At 50.6% G+C, this 23,486-nt stretch overlaps 1 protein-coding gene across 1 annotated transcript in view; it reads left to right on the plus strand.

Annotated features, from left to right (window-relative positions):
* agap1 (ArfGAP with GTPase domain, ankyrin repeat and PH domain 1) overlaps positions 1-23,486 on the plus strand; it is a gene marked incomplete at its 5' end in the record, with an annotated part of 182,890 nt that overhangs the window by 151,559 nt on the left and 7,845 nt on the right. The window contains 3 exons of the mRNA XM_079996865.1: positions 11,147-11,301; positions 12,427-12,517; positions 13,263-13,485. Coding sequence (XP_079852991.1) covers positions 11,147-11,301; positions 12,427-12,517; positions 13,263-13,485 — 469 coding nt within the window. The remainder of the gene's footprint in view (positions 1-11,146; positions 11,302-12,426; positions 12,518-13,262; positions 13,486-23,486) is intronic.

The raw sequence follows: 23,486 nt of genomic DNA on the forward strand, positions 1-23,486 counted from the left end.
CTTAAAAGGGAGACGGGACTCGCTGTTGTGTTTTTTTATTTTTTTTTTTGTTTTTAGCAAAGGGTCAATTCCGAAGCAACCGCAGTTGCCCTAGCAGCCATCGGTGGCGCGCTCAAGCCGCAAAGCCAGACAGGGGTGGATCCTCAGCTGGACGCAGCTCGGCCCCGTCGCTCTCGTTCTGTTGTTCAACAGAATATCCTTCATAACATTCTTGCTCACTTGACAAATATTTCACACATAATTGAAGTTGTTCATTTTATTGGACTATATTTACCGGAGGGCAAACACAAGCTACAGCAAATATTATTATGGTCTTTATAGCTTGCTGTCGGGCTCTGTCCTTCAGTCATTTACGCTCACGTGCGCGCACGCACATGTGCACATGCACGCACGCTCACGCGCGCACACACACACACACACACACACACACACACACACACACACACACACACACACACACACACACACACACACACACACGGCTGTGCCGGGGTAAAGGAAGTGGAACAGATGTGAGCGCAGCAGCAGATGTGTAATGTGTCTCTCCATCATGGCGGTATCAAGCCCCTGACAAGACAAGTGCCTGTCCGGGTGACGGATCCTCACCCCTCCTCCGCTCATCCTCTTCTCGTCCTCCCCTCCTCTCCTGCTCTCCTCTCCCCCGCTGCCCTACTCTCATTCCATCCTCTCCTCCGCTGTTTCTACTCCCTGATCTCCTTCCACCCTCCTCCTCCTTTATTATTATTATTATTATTATATTTTTGTTATTATTTTATTTGCAAATATGAATATTTATGAACATGTGAAAATTCTCACATGAAGAATCTAAATGGGTGTAATCCCCCAAAAGTAACGTATAATCAATATTCAATCCAGATACTTCAAGCTCTGTATACCTACAGATACTTAATTCCAAAGCAGCAGCAGAGCGGTCTCCTCTCATTCTCCAGTAGAACGTTGTCAGATGCTCCTTGCCCCCCACCCCCCAGGCCAAAATCAGGGTGGAGGTGGGGTGGAGGGCGTGGGTACCTTAAGTGAAATATTATAAATAATCCAGCACGCCGAAATCTTTTATCAGCTGTCACGTTCATTATTCAATAAGCGATTAGTAACAGTCTCCCAATTTAGCCGTTAAGCTCTGTGGCGACTGGGCGGTCGTCACGGCTACGGGAGGCAGGGTTGTCATGGCGAAGGCTCCACTGACGGATCTGTGTGTCACGGCAGGAACCCGGCATAATTCATGAGCGGGAACCGCCCTGATGCACACACACCACGCACACCACACCCACACCTCGCACACACCTCGCACACACCTCGCACACCACGTGCACACCACGTGCACACCACGCGCACACTGCGCTCCCCTCACACACACCACACACACCTCGCACACCTCGCACACACCACACACACCTCGCACACACCACACACACCTCGCACACACCACACACACCTCGCACACACCGCACACACCTTGCACACTTTGCACACCGTGCACACCACGCGCACACCACGACACCGCGCTACCCTCGCACACCACACGCACACCTCGCACACACCTCGCACACACCACACACACCTCGCACACACCGCACACACCTCGCACACACCACACACACCTCGCACACACCGCACACCGTGCACACCACACACCACACGCACACCACACGCACACCACACGCACACCTCGCACACACCTCGCACACACCGCGCACACCTCGCACACCAGACGCGCTCCCCCCGCACACCACGCGCACACCTAGCACACCTCACACACCACCTGCGTGTGCGCGGTGCACACCGCACACACGCCGTGCTCACCGTGCACACCACACGTATGTAGTATTGTATACATCAAAACTAACCTGTTGACAAATTAACTAAGTTTGAATAGGGTTTTTATGCTATGATTTTTGCAAACCAGTTTGGGAGAATAGAGTTGCATATCATACACACCTGATCACACCTGAACACAGTCTGCCGCAGCACCTCCACCTCCTGAAGTGACGTTTGCTCTAACACACAAATAGTTATTTGAAGTGACGGCAAACAGGGAGCAGCTGGATTAGCCGGACACACTCCAGGTGGTACAGACGGTAGATAAAGGAGTGTGTGTGTGTGTGTGTGTGTGTGTGTGTGTGTGTGTGTGTGTGTGTGTGTGTGTGTGTGTGTGTGTGTTGTAGAGGGGAAAAAATGAGAAGAATCCAGTGACCACTTTGATGGCTAGAGGAGTAAACACACCAAAACCTTTGTTGTTGTGGTGTGTGTGTGTGCGCGCGCTGCACCTGCACGGGCTCTTAGCCTCTGACTACCTCATTGTACACACACATTCCTTTAAAGCCTCAGTAATCAGGGAGACGCTCATCCCCGGGGTCAATTTGGGTGGGCGGGGGTCAAGCAGGTGGAAAACAGAGTCGTGCAGTGTGGTGGGTTCCAGTTCCAGGTGGTCTGGTGGCGCAGCGTCGCAGGCATGAGGGGAGCGCGGCACAGGCACCGGGCACCAGCGGAATTACCCATGGTGCATCGCTGCTGTGACATGAGTTGGATGCGCCGCGTCGCTGCCGAGCTGCGGCGGCATGGCCGGTGCATTCCACGCCCGCAAGGGGGCTGCTTTCCGTATTAGGGGGAAAAAGGCGGGATCGTTACTTTCGGACGACAACACCCCCTCCGTGTCGGTGGTGGAGAATCGTCGGCCACGTTGATCTTGACGTGGTCGTGATGTGTCAAACAGGTGCCGGCGGGTCTCTGTTCCATTCTGGGCGACTGGGTTCATTCGTGTTTTTGTTTTTTTTGCGGCAAGTCGTCCTCCTCGACGCCGATTGAACGGTCTCGATTAACGCTCAAACTAAAAGCGTCTAAACTAAAAGCGGCACGATTAGAGCCAGAGCCTTCATCACGCCGATAACAACACAATCCCGGCTCTTTCTGCATGCGCCAGCGTATTTTGTCGCGCTCACTTCCTGACTCCCCCCCCCCCCCCCCCCCGCCTGGTCACCTTGGCCGCCCGACCACAATTTTGGCCGCGGCCACGCCCCTTCCTCTGTGCCGCGGCCACGCCCCTCCCCTCCCCTTCCCGGGCCCTTCCTCCACGCTGCCGGGTGTGTTTTGTTTTTTTGACAAAATCTCTCTCTTTGTTTTCTCCCCTCTGTTGCTCCCGTTTCCCTTTCGGTCGTCGTCCCGTTTTCCGTGCCACCCTCCGCCTCCACGTCCCATTCCTCTTTTCTTGTCTCTCTCTCTCTCTCTCTCTCTCTTTCCCGTCTGTCTCCTCTTCTGTCTCTCCTGCCGTCGGGGGACGCAGCCAAGCGTCGAGCGTGGAAACTTAATCGCGTTGCTAGTCTGCGCAACATATACGGCAACAATCTGCACAACTCGGAAGGTAATGGAACACCCCCCCCCCCCCTCCCCTCCCCTCCAGGACAGTGCCGCCTGCAGGGACACCCCCCCCCCCCCCCCCCCCCCCAAGACCCCAACACCAAATACAACCTCTAACCCCCCCCCCTCCCCAAACACCCACCAGTGGGAACGCCCTCAAACCTGCACTAACCCCACCCAACCCCAGCCTCTACCTTCAGTCTACCTTTGACACACTGTTAAAAAAAGAGATTCCAGCTTCACAACAGCAGCTCATTTGTTAAAAATACAAACACTGCTGCTTTGAAATAATAATAATAATAATAATAAAATAATAATAATATTAACAATAATAATAATAATAATAATAATAAGCGTACCTGGAATCTATTTATGCAATGGGATTTTTCCTTTTCACCTTGTTAATAGGTGGAGCTGTGCCAGACCACAATGACATCCTCGTGGCAGGAACATGTGTGGTGTCGTGGAACCAGCAGCATGAAAATTGATTTGATTTGGTTATTTCTGAAACCATTAATAAAGAGAAACAACAGATGCAAAATGAGAAAGAAGCGTTCGGCAAATTCTTAACGAAAGAAAGAATTGAGCTTCTTTTCTCCTACCCCCTTTTATATATTCTTAATTTGATTTAATTCTTAACTTAAAATCAAGTATTGATTTAGTTTTTTCCCCTTAGTGGAGATCAATGATTTTTATTTTTTAACCCAGTTGTACAAGAGAGACTTTTAATTTGAACGTAAACTCCCCAGGAGGGTCTTTGACTGTACCGTACACATGCAGCTCTTCCGTTATCGTGTTGTCTCCATTTTGTTTCCTAAAGAAACAAGTTCTTTAAATAAATGTAAATATTTCACGCATGTTGAAGCATGCGTTTGACCTGCGTCCCCGTATGAGAGCCACCAACCACCACCACCACCACCACCACCACCAACCACCAAACACCACCACTACCAACCACCAAACACCACCACTACCAACCACCAAACACCACCACCACCAACCACCACCAACCACCAAACACCACCACCACCTACCACTAAACACCACCACCACCAACCTGGGAAGGAAACTGAACTGTTTTTCGTGACAGGGACTGGTTCACCGCTCCTCCCCCGTGGTTCAAAATTCTCTTTTTGCCCCTGGGTTTGGGCACAGGGTCACCGGGCCACCCTGAAGGGGGAACAGCGCAGGCTGTTTCTGTAATGTTTGCTCATCCTTGGCGATCTCGATTTTCATCCCGAGATTTGGGTAGTGTCCGTAAAAACGTGTCACCGTGGATACAAACGGCTTCTTTCCACTTTCCAAAGAGTGGCTGTTGAATGAAGGCTCGACCGTCGAGTAACTTTCAACAGCCGTTTCGAACCCTCCGGTCCGTCTTTGAAACGGTTGTTTTTGTGGTTTGATGGCGTGGTGATGGCACTTATCAAACCCTCAACGTACCTGGCCGCTCACAGCGTTACACCCACCTGAAAGCGGCTGAAACGGACTTGAACAGATTTGATTATTGTCATTTCGGCCCCGCCCCCGTTCCTGACACTCCAGAAGTTGTTCTGATAAAATAGAAGTGGAATATTTCTTTTTTTCCGGGGTGTTTCGGCGTCATATTTTCCAGGTTATTAATGTTGTAAAAGGCTGCACATAATACGGGGAGTAATGACCTGTATCACAAAGCAATACTGTGTGCGCTGACATTTAGGACTTTTAATTTGTCTTACCTCAGGCACCCTTTAGTTGCCTGAGTTCTTACTCCTGCCACCCCATCCCGCACGCACACACACACACACACGCACACACTCTCTGAAACAGATTCACAAACTCAAATACACGCACAAATTTTGTGAGTGTGCTCAAACACACCGACAGTTGATATACACACACACATGCGCGCACACTAGCAATCATACACACACGCACACAACAGCCCACACGCAGAGATGCACGCTCTCCCACAACTTGCATAATTCCTGTGAGAACACACACACACACAATTTATTGATCCTGTACGTTGTCTACAGTACTCAAGCAGGGGTGAATAAAGCACAAATCCGATCGAATCAAATACACACACAAACACATTCACCAAAACACACACATCAGCACAGGGGCCTTGGATGATGGCCTCTTATGCATGTGAGCCCCCCTCACTTACACACACACACAGCAGCCCCCGCCTCTAAGTGCAGTATAGTATATCTGGCGTGTATAAATGCAGTATATTAGGCCTGTAGTGTTTTCGCTCTTAAAGGTTGCTGGTGTCAGAGTTCACAGATTGCCTCGGTGTCACCGCTGCGAGAACGTCTCGCCATAGCCCAGAGCGCCGGCACTTCATTACCAATAGCAGGAGGTGTGTGTCTGTCTGTGTGTGTGTGTGTGTGTGTGTGTGTGTGTGTGTGTGTGTGTGTGTGTGTGTGTGTGTGTGTGTGTGTGTGTGTGTGTGTGTGTGTGTGTGCGTGCGTGCGTGCGTGCGTGCGTGCGTGCGTGCGTGCGTGCGTGCGTGCGTGCGTGCGTGCGTGCGTGCGTGCGTGCGTGCGTGCGTGCGTGCGTGCGTGCGTGCTCCAAAGCATGCGTTTTGAATTCAAGACCGCTTGCGAGCGACCGCCTCAGCGGACGGCGTGGATTTATTTGTATTTTTTTTTAGTTTTGCAGGAATTGCATCCCAGCCGCTCTGTTTCACCATCCTTTTCATTCTAATTTACGAGCGAACAAACCCACTTCATGACATCATTCGTTAACCCCTGCTCCACGTTGAACCTTGCTCCGCAGTTCAAATGCAGACTCATTGGTATCAGTTTTGCATTGTGTGTGTGTGTTTGTGTGTGTGTGTGTGTGTGTGGGTGTGTGTGTGCGTGCGTCTGGGGCAGGGGGAGTTACGTCTGAGGGCAAAATCAATTGCACACTCTGATGCCCCGCTCATTTTTATTTTTGAATGCATTAAACCACCGGTAAGTGTGTTATGCGACTGTGTGTGTGTGTGTGTGTGTGTGTGTGTGTGTGTGTGTGTGTGTGTGTGTGTGTGTGTGTGTGTGTGTGTGTGTGTGTGTGTGTGTGTGTGTGTGTGTGTGTGTGTGTGTGTGTGTGTGTGTGAGCGCGCATGTGCCTGAAACGGTGTGTGTGTGTGGGTGCGCGCGCGTGTGCACATGCGAGGGGACAGGATTCCAGGCCGAAGCGACATTTAATTTACATGGCGAAGAGGCTGCACCTTTCTGGGTTGTTGGTTTCCATAATTGTTAGTTAGACAGCCACCCCCACCCACAGCCCCCACCACCCAAAAAAAAAAAAAGAGAGAGAATCATGGGAATTTAATTATAATGAGTGCCTTGCATCTGACCCCACAGGGCTCAGCCTGTGCTGGTTGGGTGGGCTGCGGAACAGAAAGACAGACAGCTCTCACGCACGCACGCGCGCACACACACACACACACACACACACACACACACACACACACACACACTAATGCTCCATGTTTTGTGGATCTATGCACATAATTAGCGACGCACTGATGCCGCTTCTATCACTGCCGATACTGATTTTGAGTCGGATCTGATACATTCCTCTTATTGAACTGGACAGCGTTAGACCATTAGCTTTGGGGTCATTAGCACATAATGATTCAGATAATCAATTTTTCTCCATTAGTGTCAAGCGTGTTAGAAGCAGAAAATAATCTGCGTCCCTTTAATATCTGGCTTTTTTTTTTTTTTTTTTTTTTTTTTTTTTATCGGCGCGCCCGCTGACGTCCGATATTTGTATTGGCTTTATTCTCCGGCAGCCGAGTTTGGCCTCTTATCAGATCGATATCGAATAGCAAGAGTTGAGCGTTTGCATTTGTATTTTATTCCTACAGAATTAGGGGCCCAGAACCTCCAACCTCTGATCGTAGCTTTTCTCCTCTTTCCCCCTGGGACACGCTGAACACCGCCGGCGCTCACGCCAGCTCCTCTCCATTAGGCTCGTCCTGATCACCTGATAGAAGCTTTACACAAGAGTCCTCCATTATGAACTTACCTGTTGAGGTCAGGTCGTTAGAAGGACGGCACGTCGACCTCCTCCACTGGGAGCCGTGACTTCATGGGGACAGAGGATGTGCCCACTGAACGCCCTCTCAGATGTGGTACGCGGGTGGTGGGGATGCACAGGGACTTTTTTGCCACGTTGGCTAGGAGCGGAAGCTGCCGATGGTTTAGACTTCCGCCGCACAGGGGATCAGCGTCTGCGTGGCACGGACATGTACTGTGCCGGTTAAGTGCAATCCTCAGCTTCTGCAGCGGTGAGCGGGCTGGCATGAATCCCCTTTTGTTGTTGTCATCCCGCCTTTCCCGGAGTAGAGGTTTCTCCTGGCGGTGCTGGAGGCACCAGCTTGACGGCCTCTTCGGTGCAGGCCCTCTTTGTGTCTTCAACATTGGCAGAGAAGCTGCCCTTGAATCTTGGATCCGGTAAAAGATGTCCATGAAGCTTGTTGTCTTTTCAGAATACCGTGTTTTCAATCTCTCATTGTCGGCTTCATTTGTTTGTTGAGATATGCGGTGGTGTGTGGTATCCCGATTGTGATATGCTCCATGATGGCTTTCAGAGCTGACGTGACCCGTGACCCCTTTTTTGGAGGCAAGGGCATCTCTGAAGTCATGAAGGTGGGAGGGGAGCTGGCCGAGATCCTCCAAAACGCTGATGATTGTATCCTTTGGCATGAGATGCCAGAAGCTCCTGTTCCCTGCCAAAACTACGCACACAGCCTGCTGCTGCTGCTGCTCCAGGAATCGCGACACTATTGAGAAGGTGGAGCCCCACCTGGTTACCACACCGTGTGTCAGGACATGGTCAGGGAGCTTCAGGTCTTCCTGCTTTTTCTTGAGATCCCGTTTCTTTTTCCAGCTTTGTGGAAAAAAAACTTCCACCAGGTGTCTGCAGGCCCTGACCGCTGCCTCGACCCTCAGTATGCCCGGGCCTTGGAAATGGCCAAGTTGAGGTTATGCCCAAAGCATCTTAACCACACCCAAGGATGTGGGCCCTCTTCAAAAGCCTTCCTCATGTTGGAGGCATTTTACCACGCGGTGCTTTACGTCACTTGCGCCGCATGGGAGCAAGTGTAAACAAAGACGGCAGAATGTGGCGCTCGGGGAATTACAGTACTCATTGGATAGATTATTACAACATTTGGCCATATAACGTGAAGGTGAATTAAAAGTTTACATCTTCAATTTTGAAACATAAATTTATGCCGTGGTCACGGTATTACAGGGAAAGGCTAACGGTTCAGAACCGTGGTTGCTTGATACCGCGATACACCTTAAAACGGCATCCCAGTACATCCCAAGTCACCAGCCCCCACATAGTATCTACTTGGGGTGGGCCGATCACATGATAGTCGTAATCGGATTTGTATCCGTAGAATGTACCCTAATAGTCGTGTTTGGATGGTCGGAATCTGAAAAAATGGAAGTTACCCAAAAAAGGCAATAAAAGGAGCTACTCGCTTTTATTGTGCTGAAAAAACCCGGGAGAGAATAAAAATGGGAAGACGTGTGTATATGTGTGACGACATTAGCAGACTAGTGCTTGCTAGCTAATGCTTACATTAGCTAGTAGCATCAGTGCTGCTGCTTATATCCCCCCATCTCAAGCAGCACTCTCAAGCAGAACTCTTGATGATGGTAGCGTCCATGCATCAAGCTTCGTTTTTAATAAACGCACGGTCCTCCACCTCTGGTCTTACTGGAGTCATCAGCGCGGAAGTAGCGCCCCGTTAGCTTGATGCCGCTATCGGGAACGCCACTTTTGAGCCAGGTTTGAACTAAAAATGTTTTACGGCTTCACTCCCTCAAACTGGTCTCAGGGCCTTTTGTTCCTCCCTCCTTTCCTTTCCTTTCCTTCCATCCTTCATCTGTCCATCCTTGGACATGAAGTCCGCGCCCCCACCTCCACCGTTCAGTTTATAAAATAATCTCATTGATTAGCCACAGGACCCTGGGGGATCGGGGGGCGGCGGGGGTGCGCTTCAGCTCGGCTGCTCTGAGATGCTCCCAATTAAGAGAATGAGTGGAGTTTAGGGAGAACCAGGCCGTCGTCCCCGCGGTCTCTCCGGCTGATTAAACCTCTTCATCTTCTCACTGCCCCTCTCCCGCCGGCGGTCGGAGTCGCTCTCGGGGCGGCGTCTGGAAACACTGGCCGGAAACGGTGAAGGTCCGTGTGACCGATGCTAACATGTCTACTGCATCTCGCTAAGATGCCTGAGAACCATATTTATCCTCGAAACGAGCGAGGACATTGTTGTCTTTTGTGTCTCGAAGGAAACGGGCGTTTGAACTTATTTTGAGATGAGTTTTCCCGTTGATACGATCCGGCCAAGTTCCCCCGGTGGGATCGGATCAGCCGCTGATCCGACGGGGTTTCACGACATCTCAACAACGGCGACGTTCCCGTCGGAACATAATCCTCGAGGGAAGCGCCTCCTTTACCGAAAAGCATTCAGTCCGTTCAGTCCAGACGGGGTCCGGCTCTTTCATCCTCCCCGGTAGCGACAGGTTGTGCCCGTTACGTGGCTCGGCGGAAGCCTGGGGATTATCAGCTCCACCGGAGGTTTGTCCTTTAAGTAATTACCGATCTGGAGCCGCCCCCCGCCTTCCCTCCAGCACACACATGCACACACTTTTTAACCCCTAATTGCAACCAGAAACAGGTCATTGTCTGATCCTGCCCCCCCCCGCCTCATCTCCACTTCAAGCCCTCTCCGCTAAGAGCTTCCAAATGTTCCCCAGGCACGCAGGCCCGTGCACGCAGCCTCCTACCCAGACGGACATTCATGTTTTTGGACCTCTCGAAGTCGACCATTGATTCAGCTCCAGACTGATTGGTCCGCGACCCTCTGCGAGGATTCACATTCAGGTGGACGACCCGCATGTCTTTCCGTCAGTCGGCCCTGATTGTAATGACTGACCCTCTCTCAGCGGCCGTGGGAGAGGGGGCTGCCCCGTGGGGGCGGGGGGGGGGGGGGGCCGCAGGGGTGTAGGCCCGGCTCATTTGGACACATCCTGGCCCGAGGACGAGAGGTCGCCCGGGTCGTGAGGGCCCCCGACCCGGCCTAACAGGTGTCACTCAGTGGAGTTGAATGGAACCATCTACGATCACAGGTCATGTTACACGATGTAAATATGTCACAGTGTTATTTAATAACCAAGCTGGATACGCATCCACCGCCCTTACTACGTCACGAAACGTCACAGTGTGTTTTTTCAAGTGCAGTTCACGGTGTCGTATCCAAGCGGCCCTGGGTAGAGTGGTTGTGTGGTTGTGTGTCCTTCAAGGAGCTCGCGTTTGGGGAAAAGCTCAAATAGGGAAAAAGTCGAGACGTGGGTCCATCTCTTAGTTACGTACTGAGTATAAAATAAAATAAAAACTACGCCCATGTAGTTGAGCATCGTTCCTTCCTCCGGGTGTTGTTGAATGCACTGTCCTCTGAAAACAAATCTTCTGAATCCCAGGTGCCACTGGTTTCCATTGAAACCCGGGACACCATGTGGGTTCCTCTCATTCCTGGTTAATTGGTGGTTAGTTGCACTAATTATTGGTTAATTAACGACACGAGGCGAACCGATCCCTCCTACTCTGCTGGGATGAAAAACAGTGATACTTTGGGATTTCTGGGGGTTAGGGCTAGGGTGGAGGCATGAGGGGCGTCTGCCTTGGCGGTGACCTGTCCCGTGGTCGTTTCCTCATCCTGTCGTTCTTCTCCCCCCCCCCCCCCCCCCGCCCCACCCATCCTCCTCCTCCTCCGCCGTAGAACAAGAGGAGAACTTTGAGTTCACCATCGTGTCGCTGACGGGCCAGACGTGGCACTTCGAGGCCACCTCGTACGAGGAGCGGGACGCCTGGGTGCAGGCGGTGGAGAGCCAGATCCTGGCCAGCCTGCAGTCCTGCGAGAGCAGCAAGAACAAGGTACCAGCGCCGCCGCCGCCCCCTTCTGTGGGAGCTGACCTCCGAACGTCATTTTTTGGGGAAAACGTCAAGCATGGAGCCACAGCATGTGAATCTAGTCTCCTGGACCCCTAGGACTGATGTTTTATTTGATAATGTTTAACTTGTTACAGTACCCAGAGTATGTGATATGCAACGAATATAGATACATCTCACTCTACAGCCAGATAGACCTCACATAACATAGATTATAGTAGTAACAGTAGATGATATAGAGTATAGACTTCACGCAGTATGCTAAACATTAATTTAGACAGTGCCATGCAAATCACTCTGCAAATGAACCACAGCATCGTTCTATCACTGTGTACGTTGATTCATAATGGCGCTCTGTAAAAATAAGCCATTCCCGAATAATTAGATTACAGCCACCAGTGTGGTTGGGTTCTAGCGCGTGTGCGCGCGCACACACACACACACACACACACACACACACACACACACACACACACACACACACACACACACACACACACACACGCGCGCGGACGACGGCGGATCAGTCGTACACTTTGGCCGCCCGCGTAATTACAAAATAGCAATCACTGTAACTCAAATTCAGGCTCGGCGTTGCCATTTCCCACCTGCGCATGCAGAAGGCAGCACGGCTCTCAGCGCCGGCCTCCCCTGTTTACGCCCCAGGCTCTCGCCAATTGCGGTCTGAAACAGCCTTTTATTACCCCCCCCCCCCCCCACACACACACACACACACACACACACACACTAACCCCACACACAGCCCCGCTCACCCACAGCCCCCAGGATTCCATTTGTTTTTCTGTGTTTTCTGACTCGACCTGATATCAGAGGGTTAAGGTTGAGACACCGTGCGGGCAGGACTCTGCGGGTTCTCTGTTGTACACACATCTGTTGAGGGCCTGCGAGTGTGTTGCCATGCATGTTAGAGAGTAGGGATGTGTGTGTGTGTCTGTGTGTGTGTGTGTGTGTGTGTGTGTGTGTTTGGGCCTGAGAGTATGTGGTGTGTGCCCGTTCATGTACACTTTTGTGTGTCTTTCAATTAAGTTAGTGTGTGTGTGTGTGTGTGTGTGTGTGTGTGTGTCCGTCCGTCCGTCCGTCCGTCCGTAGTCTCGGCTGACCAGCCAGACGGAGGCCATGGCCCTGCAGTCTGTACGGAGTATACGGGGAAACTCACGCTGCGCAGACTGCGACGCACAGAGTGAGTACAGCACAGCAGTCAACACTGCCAACCTCTCCCTGCTCGCTTAGCGTAGCTACACATGGAGTTATTTATGATCAGCCCCTCTGGGAAATGGTTATTTTTGCAATCGCAAAAATAGTTCATGCAAATTTAACCAGTTTCCGCATTTTTTTGCGATATCTGGCCATTACTGTGAGACCTGGTGGTATTTGCAAAATTGCCGCCACTTTTCGGCATTTATTGTCCAAATCAACGGACCGCTTACACGTGGTCATAGCCTACGTCGCCAGCCGTGCCAATGCTTTGATTATTTGGAATCTAAAGTTTATTCTATGTGTTACTGTCATATTCAATGGACAGTATTTACTTTTTTGTAACTTTGAGCCCATCGTTCTATATTTTTAGAAAATAAAAAATCACAAGTATTTCCATATGTTTCTGTGATATGCAGAAAGTGTTTTATCATAGAAGGTGAAGTCTTTCTTCTTGGTAATAGTTAAAAAAAAAAAATTACGCTTATTTTTCTTTCACGCTTCTTGACTTTGCAATTTCTGCAGATTCCTGCGATTTTACTGTAAAAAAAAATATATAAATAAAAACCACAAGACTCTGCAAATTGCGTCCCAAGTTTTGAGAAAAGCCGCTGCAACGTCAATCACTAAAACTCTTTTCTGACTTTTTCTCACCCTCATGTGTCATTGCAATGATCATGGAGCTGTTATTTCGATAACAACTTACGACATCCTCCTCTGTCCCCGCGCAGACCCGGACTGGGCCAGCCTCAACCTGGGGGCCCTGATCTGCATCGAGTGCTCGGGAATCCACAGGAACCTGGGCACCCACCTGTCGCGGGTGCGTTCCCTGGACCTGGACGAGTGGCCCCTGGAGCTCATCAAGGTCATGTCGTCCATCGGCAACGAGCTGGCCAACGGCGTGTGGGAGGCCAACGCCCAGGGCCACCTCAAGCCTGCGCCGGACGCCACCCGGTAGGAGCTGGCGTCATGATTTCTTTGCGCCTACGGTTGACGTCGGCCTGTGTGCCGGCAAATTGCGATTTCAAAATCGCAAGCCTGCAATTTAAAATAAATAAATAAAGTTTTTTGTTTTTATGTTACACAACCTAACCAGTGGGACTGAGACCCGGTGCTCCGGCCCGGGCGGCGGTGCGCTGTGTGTGTGTGTGTGTGTGTGTGTGTGTGTGTGTGTGTGTGTGTGTGTGTGTGTGTGTGTGTGTGTGTGTGTGTGTGTGTGTGTGTGTGTGTGTGTGTGTGTGTGTGTGTGTGTGTGTGTGTGAGCGCGCTACCGGCGGAGGCCCGTACGGAGCCTCTTCCTGAATCATGCGTCTATTTGTTTTTTGCCGTTGTGGCCACTCCGTGTATGTGGACGTGCGTGCGGAACATTTTTATCAGAAATAACACACCTCTGCTGAGGCGGTGCATATTTTTCGAATGTTGATTTTCAGATCTGAACAATTGTTTTGTTGTTCGTATCAAGTATCAATTCATCTCCTTTCATCATGACACGCGGGCGTGGCCGACAGGAAACAGCAGTTTACATGTTGACTGTATCCGATGTTGTGCTGCTCATTCTATGGAATGATTTACTGCTTGTGTTACGATAAGGAACTTAAGGAAGGATAGGAAAAATCACGTACTAAATCGCAATATTTGTCTTAAGAAATGGCAATGTGATTATTTTCCCAAATCGTTCAGCCCTTAGTAACCAGTGCTGCCAGCTTGGCGACGCTAGATTTAGCCACTTCCCAGACCCTCTTACACCCCTTTCCCGCTGCGGCAAAAACCCGCTAACATCCGGCATTTGTCGCCAGCGGGAAAGTTATCACCCGGGTTTCAGTCCCGGGACGAACGACCCTCCGTAGACGCAGGTTTTAATCGGCTCCGATGTAAAAGGGACCCCTGCGTCGACACGCTCATTTTGGCCCCGTTACTGGCGCCATGTGACACGCGTTGAAGTTCCGGACGTTGGTGCTTAAATAGACCGGAATATCCATTTATCATTCCATCATTTCACAACTGATTTAGAATCCAAAATCAAAATGAGAAGTAACTTTTTTTTTTTTTAAATTTTTCGAATGGGGGGAAAATGTTTTAAGTGTGGGGGCCACAGCAGAGGTCCCCCACTCGCTGCTGGGCTGCAAGTCACTCCAGCACCGGCCCCCGGTGTGGGCATGGACGCTCCACGCTGCTTCCACTGTCGTGTTGGGTCGTTCATGAACGATCCCATTCTTTCTAGCGGTTCTTATGAAGGAACCAAGGGAACAGTTCTTTGGGGGTTTTTTTTCCAAGTTTTACACTTTTATGTCATTGTTTGTTGAAGTTTCTGTCTCCTCTACTGTTTCCCCCCCATCACACTGGAACCACGACACGCCCCTTTTCCGCTGTGTTTGTGACGTCGAACCAAACGAAAACGGCATTTCTCTCGGCAGTGGGAAAGACGCCGGTCGCCTGTTTTTAGCAGGATTACCCGCTTCTAAAAACCCAGGCATACACCTCTACGCCTTAAAAAAGGGCAGTAGCCGCTCTATTTCTCAAAAAGCGAAATTTAGCGACTTATTCCGACCGTCAGGGAAAAGGCGAGAGATCCATTGAAACAGGTGATGTCGTAATTCATTCCCATGCGTCACGCTGCTCGGGGTAATGGCAGTCCAGTCTCCTCTCACGCCGTGCGCAGACAGACAGGAGGGGTGGCGTGTGAACACCCTGCCCCGGATAATAAACACTTGACTCTCTGTCGTCCCTAACCCTAACCCTAACCCTGTATCCTCTCTGATATGCAAACAGTCGCCCTGAGCGTCTCTCTCCTTCCCTCCAGATCTCTGGATCAGGGCGTCGCTGTGGCTTCTAAATATTGAAATAGTTTGTTCGATCTCCTCCCCGCCTTTGTAGGTTTTTTTTTTTTTTTTTTTTTTTACTCAAAATGTACTATGTCCCTGTAGTGAGTTTGTGATTATTTCGGTGGAGATGACTCCATCTACCCTTCATCTGGCTTGAGTGGATCTCTGTTGACGTTACCACTAAGCTTTATGCAAACCAACGCATCATGACGTCATGAATATGCAAATGAGTGCACGACGGCACCTGGCGACTTTTAGCGACTTTTGGAGCGTGTGCTCGCTACTTTCATAAAAAAATAAATAAGTAAATAAAATTGGGCAACACTGCGCCTGACGGAGCGGGCGGAGGCAGCGCCGCACCGGAGCCCCCGCCCTCGCCGGCGGGTTTTATGTGAGACCCTCGGAATCTTGCGGAGTTGCCATTTTCAAGCGCGCAAAGTGAGAAAGCCAAACTCCTGCATGGCACACACGGCAGCAGCGGCGGTGCAGTTTCAGGTGCAGGTGCAGGTGCACGCTGTTCCCTTTCCCATTTGGAAAACGGTGCTGTTAGTTTTTCATTTTATTTTGAAGGGTTTGAACAGGTACTTTGGAGAACGTTCCCAAGAGGCCATCACAAAAAACAAGATCTTTGATTGTAGTGCTCACACAGAGACGCTCGGTCGTTTGGTCGGCACATTTTAACATCCCTACTTTGTACATGTGTTTAAAAAGCATAAATGGACTCCAATTTAAAAAAAAAAGGCTGTAATTATTGTTTATTTATGTGTTTTTCTGGGAGACTGTGCCGTTATTTTTGGCGCTTTATTTTGGCCTGGCGGGGGCGAGGGGGGCCTCTACAATTACAGGTGAAAAACTGTACGAATACATAGAATCACTGTGTGTGTGTGTGTGTGTGTGTGTGTGTGTGTGTGTGTGTGTGTGTGTGTGTGTGTGTGTGTGTGTGTGTGTGTGTGTGTGTGTGTGTGTGTGTGTGTGTGTGTGTTTAATGCAGGTCTATACACTGTGTTCCCAGGCGCTGCTGCTGTGTACATGAGTGGATTTTCAGATACTCATTAACATACAGATGTATATGGAATAACGTGCACCAAATCCACATGCACACTTACCGCGCACGTTCCTCCCCTCCACACACACACACACACACACACACACACACACACACACACACACACACAGGCTTACACACATATTAAATTACATGCACAATAAATCCCGTTGCACTTCCCACACACGTCTTGGAGTATTGATGTGACATTAGCCGCCCTCAGTCAGACGCTAATGCATTCATTGTTGCTGTTGTAGCTATTTATTTATGTATTTAGGAAGCATGTACCCCCACCCCCACCCCCACCCCCACCCCCAGAGCTGAGCGGATTAGAGAAGGAGGTCAATATTATCTCAATTAACCTGGGACGCTCGACTGGAGCAGGGCTGTGTGTGTGTGTGTGTGCGTGCGTGCGCACGTCTCTCTTCCTCTTTACCCGACCATTACTTAAGTGGATTGTCGTTACACCTCCGTGTGACTCCTCTTCTATCCCAGCTCTCCCTCCGTCTCCCTCATCCACTCCATCTTTTTTTAACGGGGTTCCTGTCTCTCTCTCTCTGTCTCTCTCTCTCTCGCTCTCACACATTTTCTGTCTCTTGAGTTGAACCGTTTTAAATGTCTCCCTCGTCCGTCGTTCTGTCTCTGTCCTCCTCTTCGCTCTCTCTCTCTCTCTCTCTCTTTTTATGTCTCACACACACGACAGGAAACCATTGAGGTTTTATGATCTGCTGAAGGCTTTTTTGGAGTGTTCTATGAAATGGTGTGTGTGTGTGTGTGTGTGTGTGTGTGTGTGTGTGCGTGCGCGCACACTTGCTTGTGTGTAATACTCTGTGCTGGGTTGAATTGTATTTATTTTTTAAATTTTTTTGCCAGATATTCCGATCTGGAATCCCATGAGGAATATTTGAGTCCTATATACTTGTTACCATGTGCAGCACTGCCACCACGACGTACCGTTGTGTGATCAAAGTCGCTCCTGTTGGAAGAACTGGTGTGTGTGTGTGTGTGTGTGTGTGTGTGTGTGTGTGTGTGTGTGTGTGTGTGTGTGTGTGTGTGTGTGTGTGTGTGTGTGTGTGTGTGTGTGTGTGTGTGTGTGTGTCCGTGTGTGTCCGTGTGCGAGTGTGTCTGTGTGCGAGTGTGTCCGTGTCTGTACAAGATGAACAGACAGGATGAGGAAGCTCATAGCTCCTGGAAAAGGCCAGTGCTTTGTCCAGGCTGCAGAGCGTCTGATGGATGGAGAACGCCCTCCCCTCGTGGTCTCTCAAGTGAGTAATAGAGGGCGAAATTTCATTTTGCAAGTGGCTGATTTAATGATCCAAAGGGTAATTAATGGCCTGATTATCTTAATGTTAAATATGGCCAGCAGCAATTACAGTGACCTCCTGCCTGTCAAGGTCTGGTCCCCCTGCTCTCACCCCCCAATTAGGTCCTGTTTGGAAGGGGGAGGGGGGAAGGGAGTAGGGGAGTGGATAGACAGACCGAGGGGAGGAGGAGGGGGCTACACGGCGAGGGATGTGGAGGGGGAGGGCGCATTAGTATGGCAGTCAGTCTAAAACACCTCCATTTTTCCTCCAGCTTCCCTACCTTCATATCTCTCTCTCTCTCTCCTACACCTTTGCCCCCCTCCCCCGTCCCCACCCCCCCACCCCCCCCCCCTCTGAACCGCACCACCGGGAGGAATTATGTCGGCGAAATCGCAACCGGCCCCGTTCCGCGCCGTCCCCCGCGCGGTGAGATATGTGACGGGGGCCGGGGCCTCGCCGCCTCAAACCGCTGTCATCATCTCTTTATCCCGCGCCTCCTCTCGCCCTGCTCCGCCGCTCTCGCTCTCGCTCTCTCTCTCTCTCTCTCTCTCTCTCTCTCTCTCTCTCTCTCCCCCTCTCTCTCTCTCTCTCTCATTTGAATCCTCCCGTCCGTCCGCTGCTCCATACGTTAGCCCGTAGCTACAGCCGGATGAGATCGACTCCCGATCCGCCGTGTGACCTCGTCGGTGCCGATCGTTTTGAGGGGTGAGCTTGTGGCCGGGGTGAACCCGCGTCTCCGCCGCCCCCCGAAACTTTGCCCCATTCCGAGGTCGTCGCGGGGCGGGTGGAGCGGCACGGGTGGTGTACCGGCACGAAAAGACTGAACCGTCCTCTAAACGTTCCCATTAACCTCTCGCCTGCCTGCGGTCAGCAGTCAGCACCTCATCTGGCGCCGCCGCCCCCGCCGCAGCTGGTGCCCACCGCTGGGGGGCCTGCTAAGTTTGGGCGCCGCACCCGTCCGCAGAGCGGCCAGGGGCGGCGCAACGCCCGGGGGGCCCTCGGTTCTTCGCCGCGGTGGTTCATTGTTTTAATTATCTGTCTTGTCGACACCAGCACCCAGGGCGTGCATGCGCCGGCTTTCTCTTCTTTTTTCTCCTCCTGACGCGCCACGTTAACGGGCCCGGGCCGACAGGAAGCGACATCGCTGCTTCCTCTTTCTGGGGCGCCGCCCCGATGGCTGCGTGTTCAGGCTCGTTTTGTTGTTTTACCGACAAAAACAAGTTGTAGTTGAGCTGGTCAGCGATGTTTGCGAGTGCATTTGTAATCCTCTGGTTTTAACAATATATTCTAAGAACGTTCATCTGTAGAAAATAATAATACTCGAACATTCTATTCCACAGCATAATGATTTAACCTTCGGTTCACACTCGACTCTTTAGGAAACACCGCATCCTATTTCCATATCTGTGGTCCAAATAGTTTTTTTTGCGCGACAAATATTATCTTTCGACAACAAAATATAATTTCGCAAATATATGACATATCTGTATATATGACATATCTGTATATATGACATATCTGTGCTGTCGTGACACGTCACGACAGCACAGATGAGACGTTTCTTTTTTTCTATTTTTTTTTTTCGGCCTGAAGATGAGATTCGGAGGCTGATGGACTTGGCAGGAATGTTCAGGCTGGGATCGGTGTGCGGCCTGAACAATAGGTGGTGGAGCGGACGTCCAGACCACCGTGGGGGCCGCTTCTTAATTTCGAAGGCGGGGGAAAAAAATGAGGCGCACGCCGCCGCCACCCGCCACCTCGCCGCGCACTTAGCGTCGCCCGCCTCGTGACAGATGCCCGCCCGGTAATAATTCAGCGGCGGGTCTGTTGGCACGGGGAGCCAGGAGAGGAAAAGAGTAAGGGGCCTTTATGGGAACAGATTAGTCTTGTTCCCCCCCAAAGGAAAGGCCAGCGCTAACAGATTTAAAATTAGACCGGGGGCTTTTAATCTGGGCTGGGGGTGCAGGTGCGGCGGGGCCACCCCAGCGCAACAGTGAAATTGGACTCCCGGGACCCGGTGGCGGGGGACACAGGCCCGATAGAGAGATTAGGGGGGGTATCAGAATATAATTGTCCCCCAGAGTCGGAGCGAACTCCTACCCCGGTGGAGCCCGCGCTTGTAACCGTCAGATCTGAGCCGCGCGGCCAGCGATCCTAACACAGACTGGACTGGACTCCCTTCAGATGGACACGTGCCACAGCGTGGGGGGCCCCTCCGCCAGGGGGAAGCGTCTCCAAAAGACAACGAGGGGTTAATTTCATTAGCAGCAGACAGCGGCGAGTGCTAGAAAGTGAAGCTCAGTGATGTCACTCAATAGACAAATAAAGTTATTTTGGCTATTTGACCTTACGTAACCTTGCAGTGCTCTTTGTGTGCCTGGGTTGAGGCTTTCTTTTTGTCATTATATAATATGGATGTATCTGTGGAGCTTAATGGGTTTGTGGACTTGCACTTTATGGATCGTATGTATTTAAGTGTCTTTAAATCACCTTATTAGTAGTAGTAGTAGTTACTAGTAGAGAGTAGAGTAGAATAGGAAACAATAGCTTTATTATTTAAAATGACTGTCAAGTGTCGTAGCCAATTCCTGTGTTCTCTGTGATGTTTGGTTAAAGCTCAGAGCTCGAGCACTGATCATGCTGAAACGGCCTCTGATTGTGTTAGAATGTGTTTCTGTGTTTCAATGCGTTAGGGCTTGAACAATGCGTTATTGTCGAATTACTCCAGTTGCTTCTCCAAGGTTCTCTTGTTGTTTTTCACACAAAGCCCTCAACTTGTCATTAAAATGACATATAAAGAAAATGAGAGCCTTAGCTTGTGATAAAAAGTCTAAAATCTGACTGTTAAACTTGAAACATTCAAGCAGGATCTTTGCTGTCCTGCAGGTTAAAACTAGACACACTTTGAACGCCTGGGATTGCTCAGCAAACCCAGGATTAGGAAAAATCTTTTAACATTACGTTATTTTAGCAGACTCTTTTGTCTTTTTATTTTCTTTTTTCTTTTTCCCCACCATGAACATAAAATCCAAATGCACCACCCTATTTTTTTTTGCTTTGTTTTTATTAATATTTATTTATTCATTATTTTGATTAATATAGTTAATATTAAATGGATAGGGTATTTTTCTATATTAAAATTGGACTTAAATTTCCCCGTCTGTCTGTATGACTGGGACACGTACGTGTCTGTCTGTCTGTCTCTGTCTTTCCGTGCGTGCGCGTGTGCAGATCGGTGCGGGCGGAGGCTTGTTTCATCTGTGTCCATTAACTAGCTGATCCTGCCTGCCATCATCTCTCCGCCATTATCCGCAGCCCCTGCTGATAGGACCCAGCCAGGCAGCCTGCATTCAAAACCCCACACGCGCACGCACGCACACACACACACACACACACACACACACACACACATACACACACACACACACACACACGCACACACACACACATACACACACACACACACACACACACACACACACACACACACATCCTCCTGACAGGCAGAAGCAGCGTAAACGTTGAAAAATAATTGGCCCCTACATTCTAATTCATCTGTAAAAGGCAGGCCTTGATTAAATTAGTCCTAATAGACATTATTTTGTACATGACTGCCTCGTCGCTGCCCCAAACCGTGTCCTCCAAGTCTGCTAACAAGCCCTCCAATTTACTATTGACATTAAGCTGCCCGTCGCCAGCCAATCGCGGGGCCGCTCCTTGTTTGTCATCGTGGCAAGGTTATGCTAATGCGCGGCTAAAAGCACAAACTAAACGCACATTCTTTATGCCTGACTCATCAGATTATGAACCCTCCCGCCCCCGAGCCAGCGTCCCCGGCCCGCCCCCTCACCCCACCCCCCGTCCCCCCCTCTCCCTCCCATTTTAATAATGAAGAAATAAATAAAGCCCCCCCCCCCCCCCCGCATGCGTGACTCCTCTGCGTCCTGCCCCCCCCCCCCCGACGGGGCCAGTCCCTGGAGCAGAAATGAATCCGTGCGCCCCGGCTAAGCGGGCGGCAAATTGGCTCAGTGGGCAAATATCTCATGAAATAAAGAAGAGAATGCGGTAAAAAATCATGAGAGAGTCGTCCGTCGTCGCCCACCTCCCCCGCCCCCCCCCCCCGCGCCGCCATTTGTGGGTAATGCGTTGAGACTGAATTGGTTCATTGGCGAACGGGGACGGCTGGTAAACGGTTGAAACCGTCCTCGGCGAAATGCGGCGGCACCACAAACGCTACTTGATGGGGGGGGGGGGGGTCTTTTTATTTTCGGTCATCCCCAATTTCCCGCTGTGTGTCTATAGCTGTGAAATGCAAGTTGAAGTAAATGGATGTTTTTTTTTTGTTTTGTTTTGGTTTTTTTACGGCCTGTGAAAATCCATCATTATCCAACACTCACGTCCCTCGTTCCTCCGATCGACGTTGAAGGAATTTAATGCTGCAGAAGTAAAATAATTTGTTACCAAGCCGCGGAGTCCAATGTGCAATCACCCCAAAGGCTCCGGAGGGAGTTTGAAAAGCCGTTTGCCCCTGATCTGAATAAGTATGAAAGGCAAAAAGAACATTTCCCGTGGAGGAAGGGAAACAAATGTGCCCGGGTGCGATGGGACGGGAAAAGTCCAACTGCGGTGGAAAATAATCACTCTGGACATAATTTAAAAAAAATAAAAATAAACGTATTATCTTTGCTCGCTCAGAGATCTCATTATTTATTTGCGACTTGGATGGTCGGGGGCAACTTTCGACAAGCCCTCCGACCGAGTTGCGTTCACGCGCAGGTAAGTGATGCGCTTCCTGCGTGTGTTTGCTGTTGAGGGGAGTGGCCCAACCCCCAACGAAGGGGTCCTAGAAGAAACGTGAATCCCTCCCCAAGCGGAGCAGCGGCACCGCCAACTCACCGCGTCAGGCGGTGACGACGCAGTCACCGAGTGCAATCCCTTTGCGTCCGTCGGAAGATTCCCCCCCCCCCCTTTTAAAGTTCACCTTCATCTTCTCATCACGACTGTCGCATCCACACGTAGGGCCCTTTTTAAATATTCGACACCGATGCCTTGACTCCGGTGCCTTAACAATCCTTCACAAGCGATCCAGTCGTTCGAGGAGCACTGCGTTACTGCTCATATGTCGCTCTTTGGATTTGGATTTTAATTCAAAAAAAACAAAAAAAAAGGTATTTGAAACACCTTATTATACAAACCTCCGCCTGTACAAACCACACTGTCTTTTGCAGTACTACCCCCCCCCCCCTTCATTTTCTCTCCCGTACTCCCACTCTGGGGGCGGCTCAGTGAAACCTCCATTACCAGGGAGCTGTCGTCAGGCAGGCCCACTCATCTGCATCCAGGCTCATCTGGAGGGAAATGTCAATGGCTTCACCTGACGGGGGTGCGGGGGGTGGTGGGGGCAGTGTGGGTCATGTCTGCTGTTGTCACCGTGCGTCCGGGGGGGGGGGGGGGGACACGCTCGACCACACAGGTGGCACATAACGCAGGGAATGTAGGGAGTGAACGGAGGAGGAGGGGCGTCGGTAGGGACGAGGGTCCCGTGGAAGACGGGAGTGTTTAAAACGGAAGCCAATGAACAGAGCTTTCAAGCTGTGTCCAGAGTCAAGCAGGTAGAGGAGGGCAAGGGAGACGAGATGGAGGTACAAGGCAGAGTAGATGGAGGTAGAGGAGAGCGAGGGAGATGAGATGGAGGTACAAGGCAGAGTAGATGGAGGTAGAGGAAGGCGGGGTAGACTACAGTAAAGGTAGAGGGAGGTAGAGTAGACTGAGTTATAGTAGAGG

Source organism: Zeus faber, assembly GCF_960531495.2.
Source record: "Zeus faber genome assembly, chromosome: 2".
Lineage (NCBI taxonomy): Eukaryota > Metazoa > Chordata > Actinopteri > Zeiformes > Zeidae > Zeus > Zeus faber.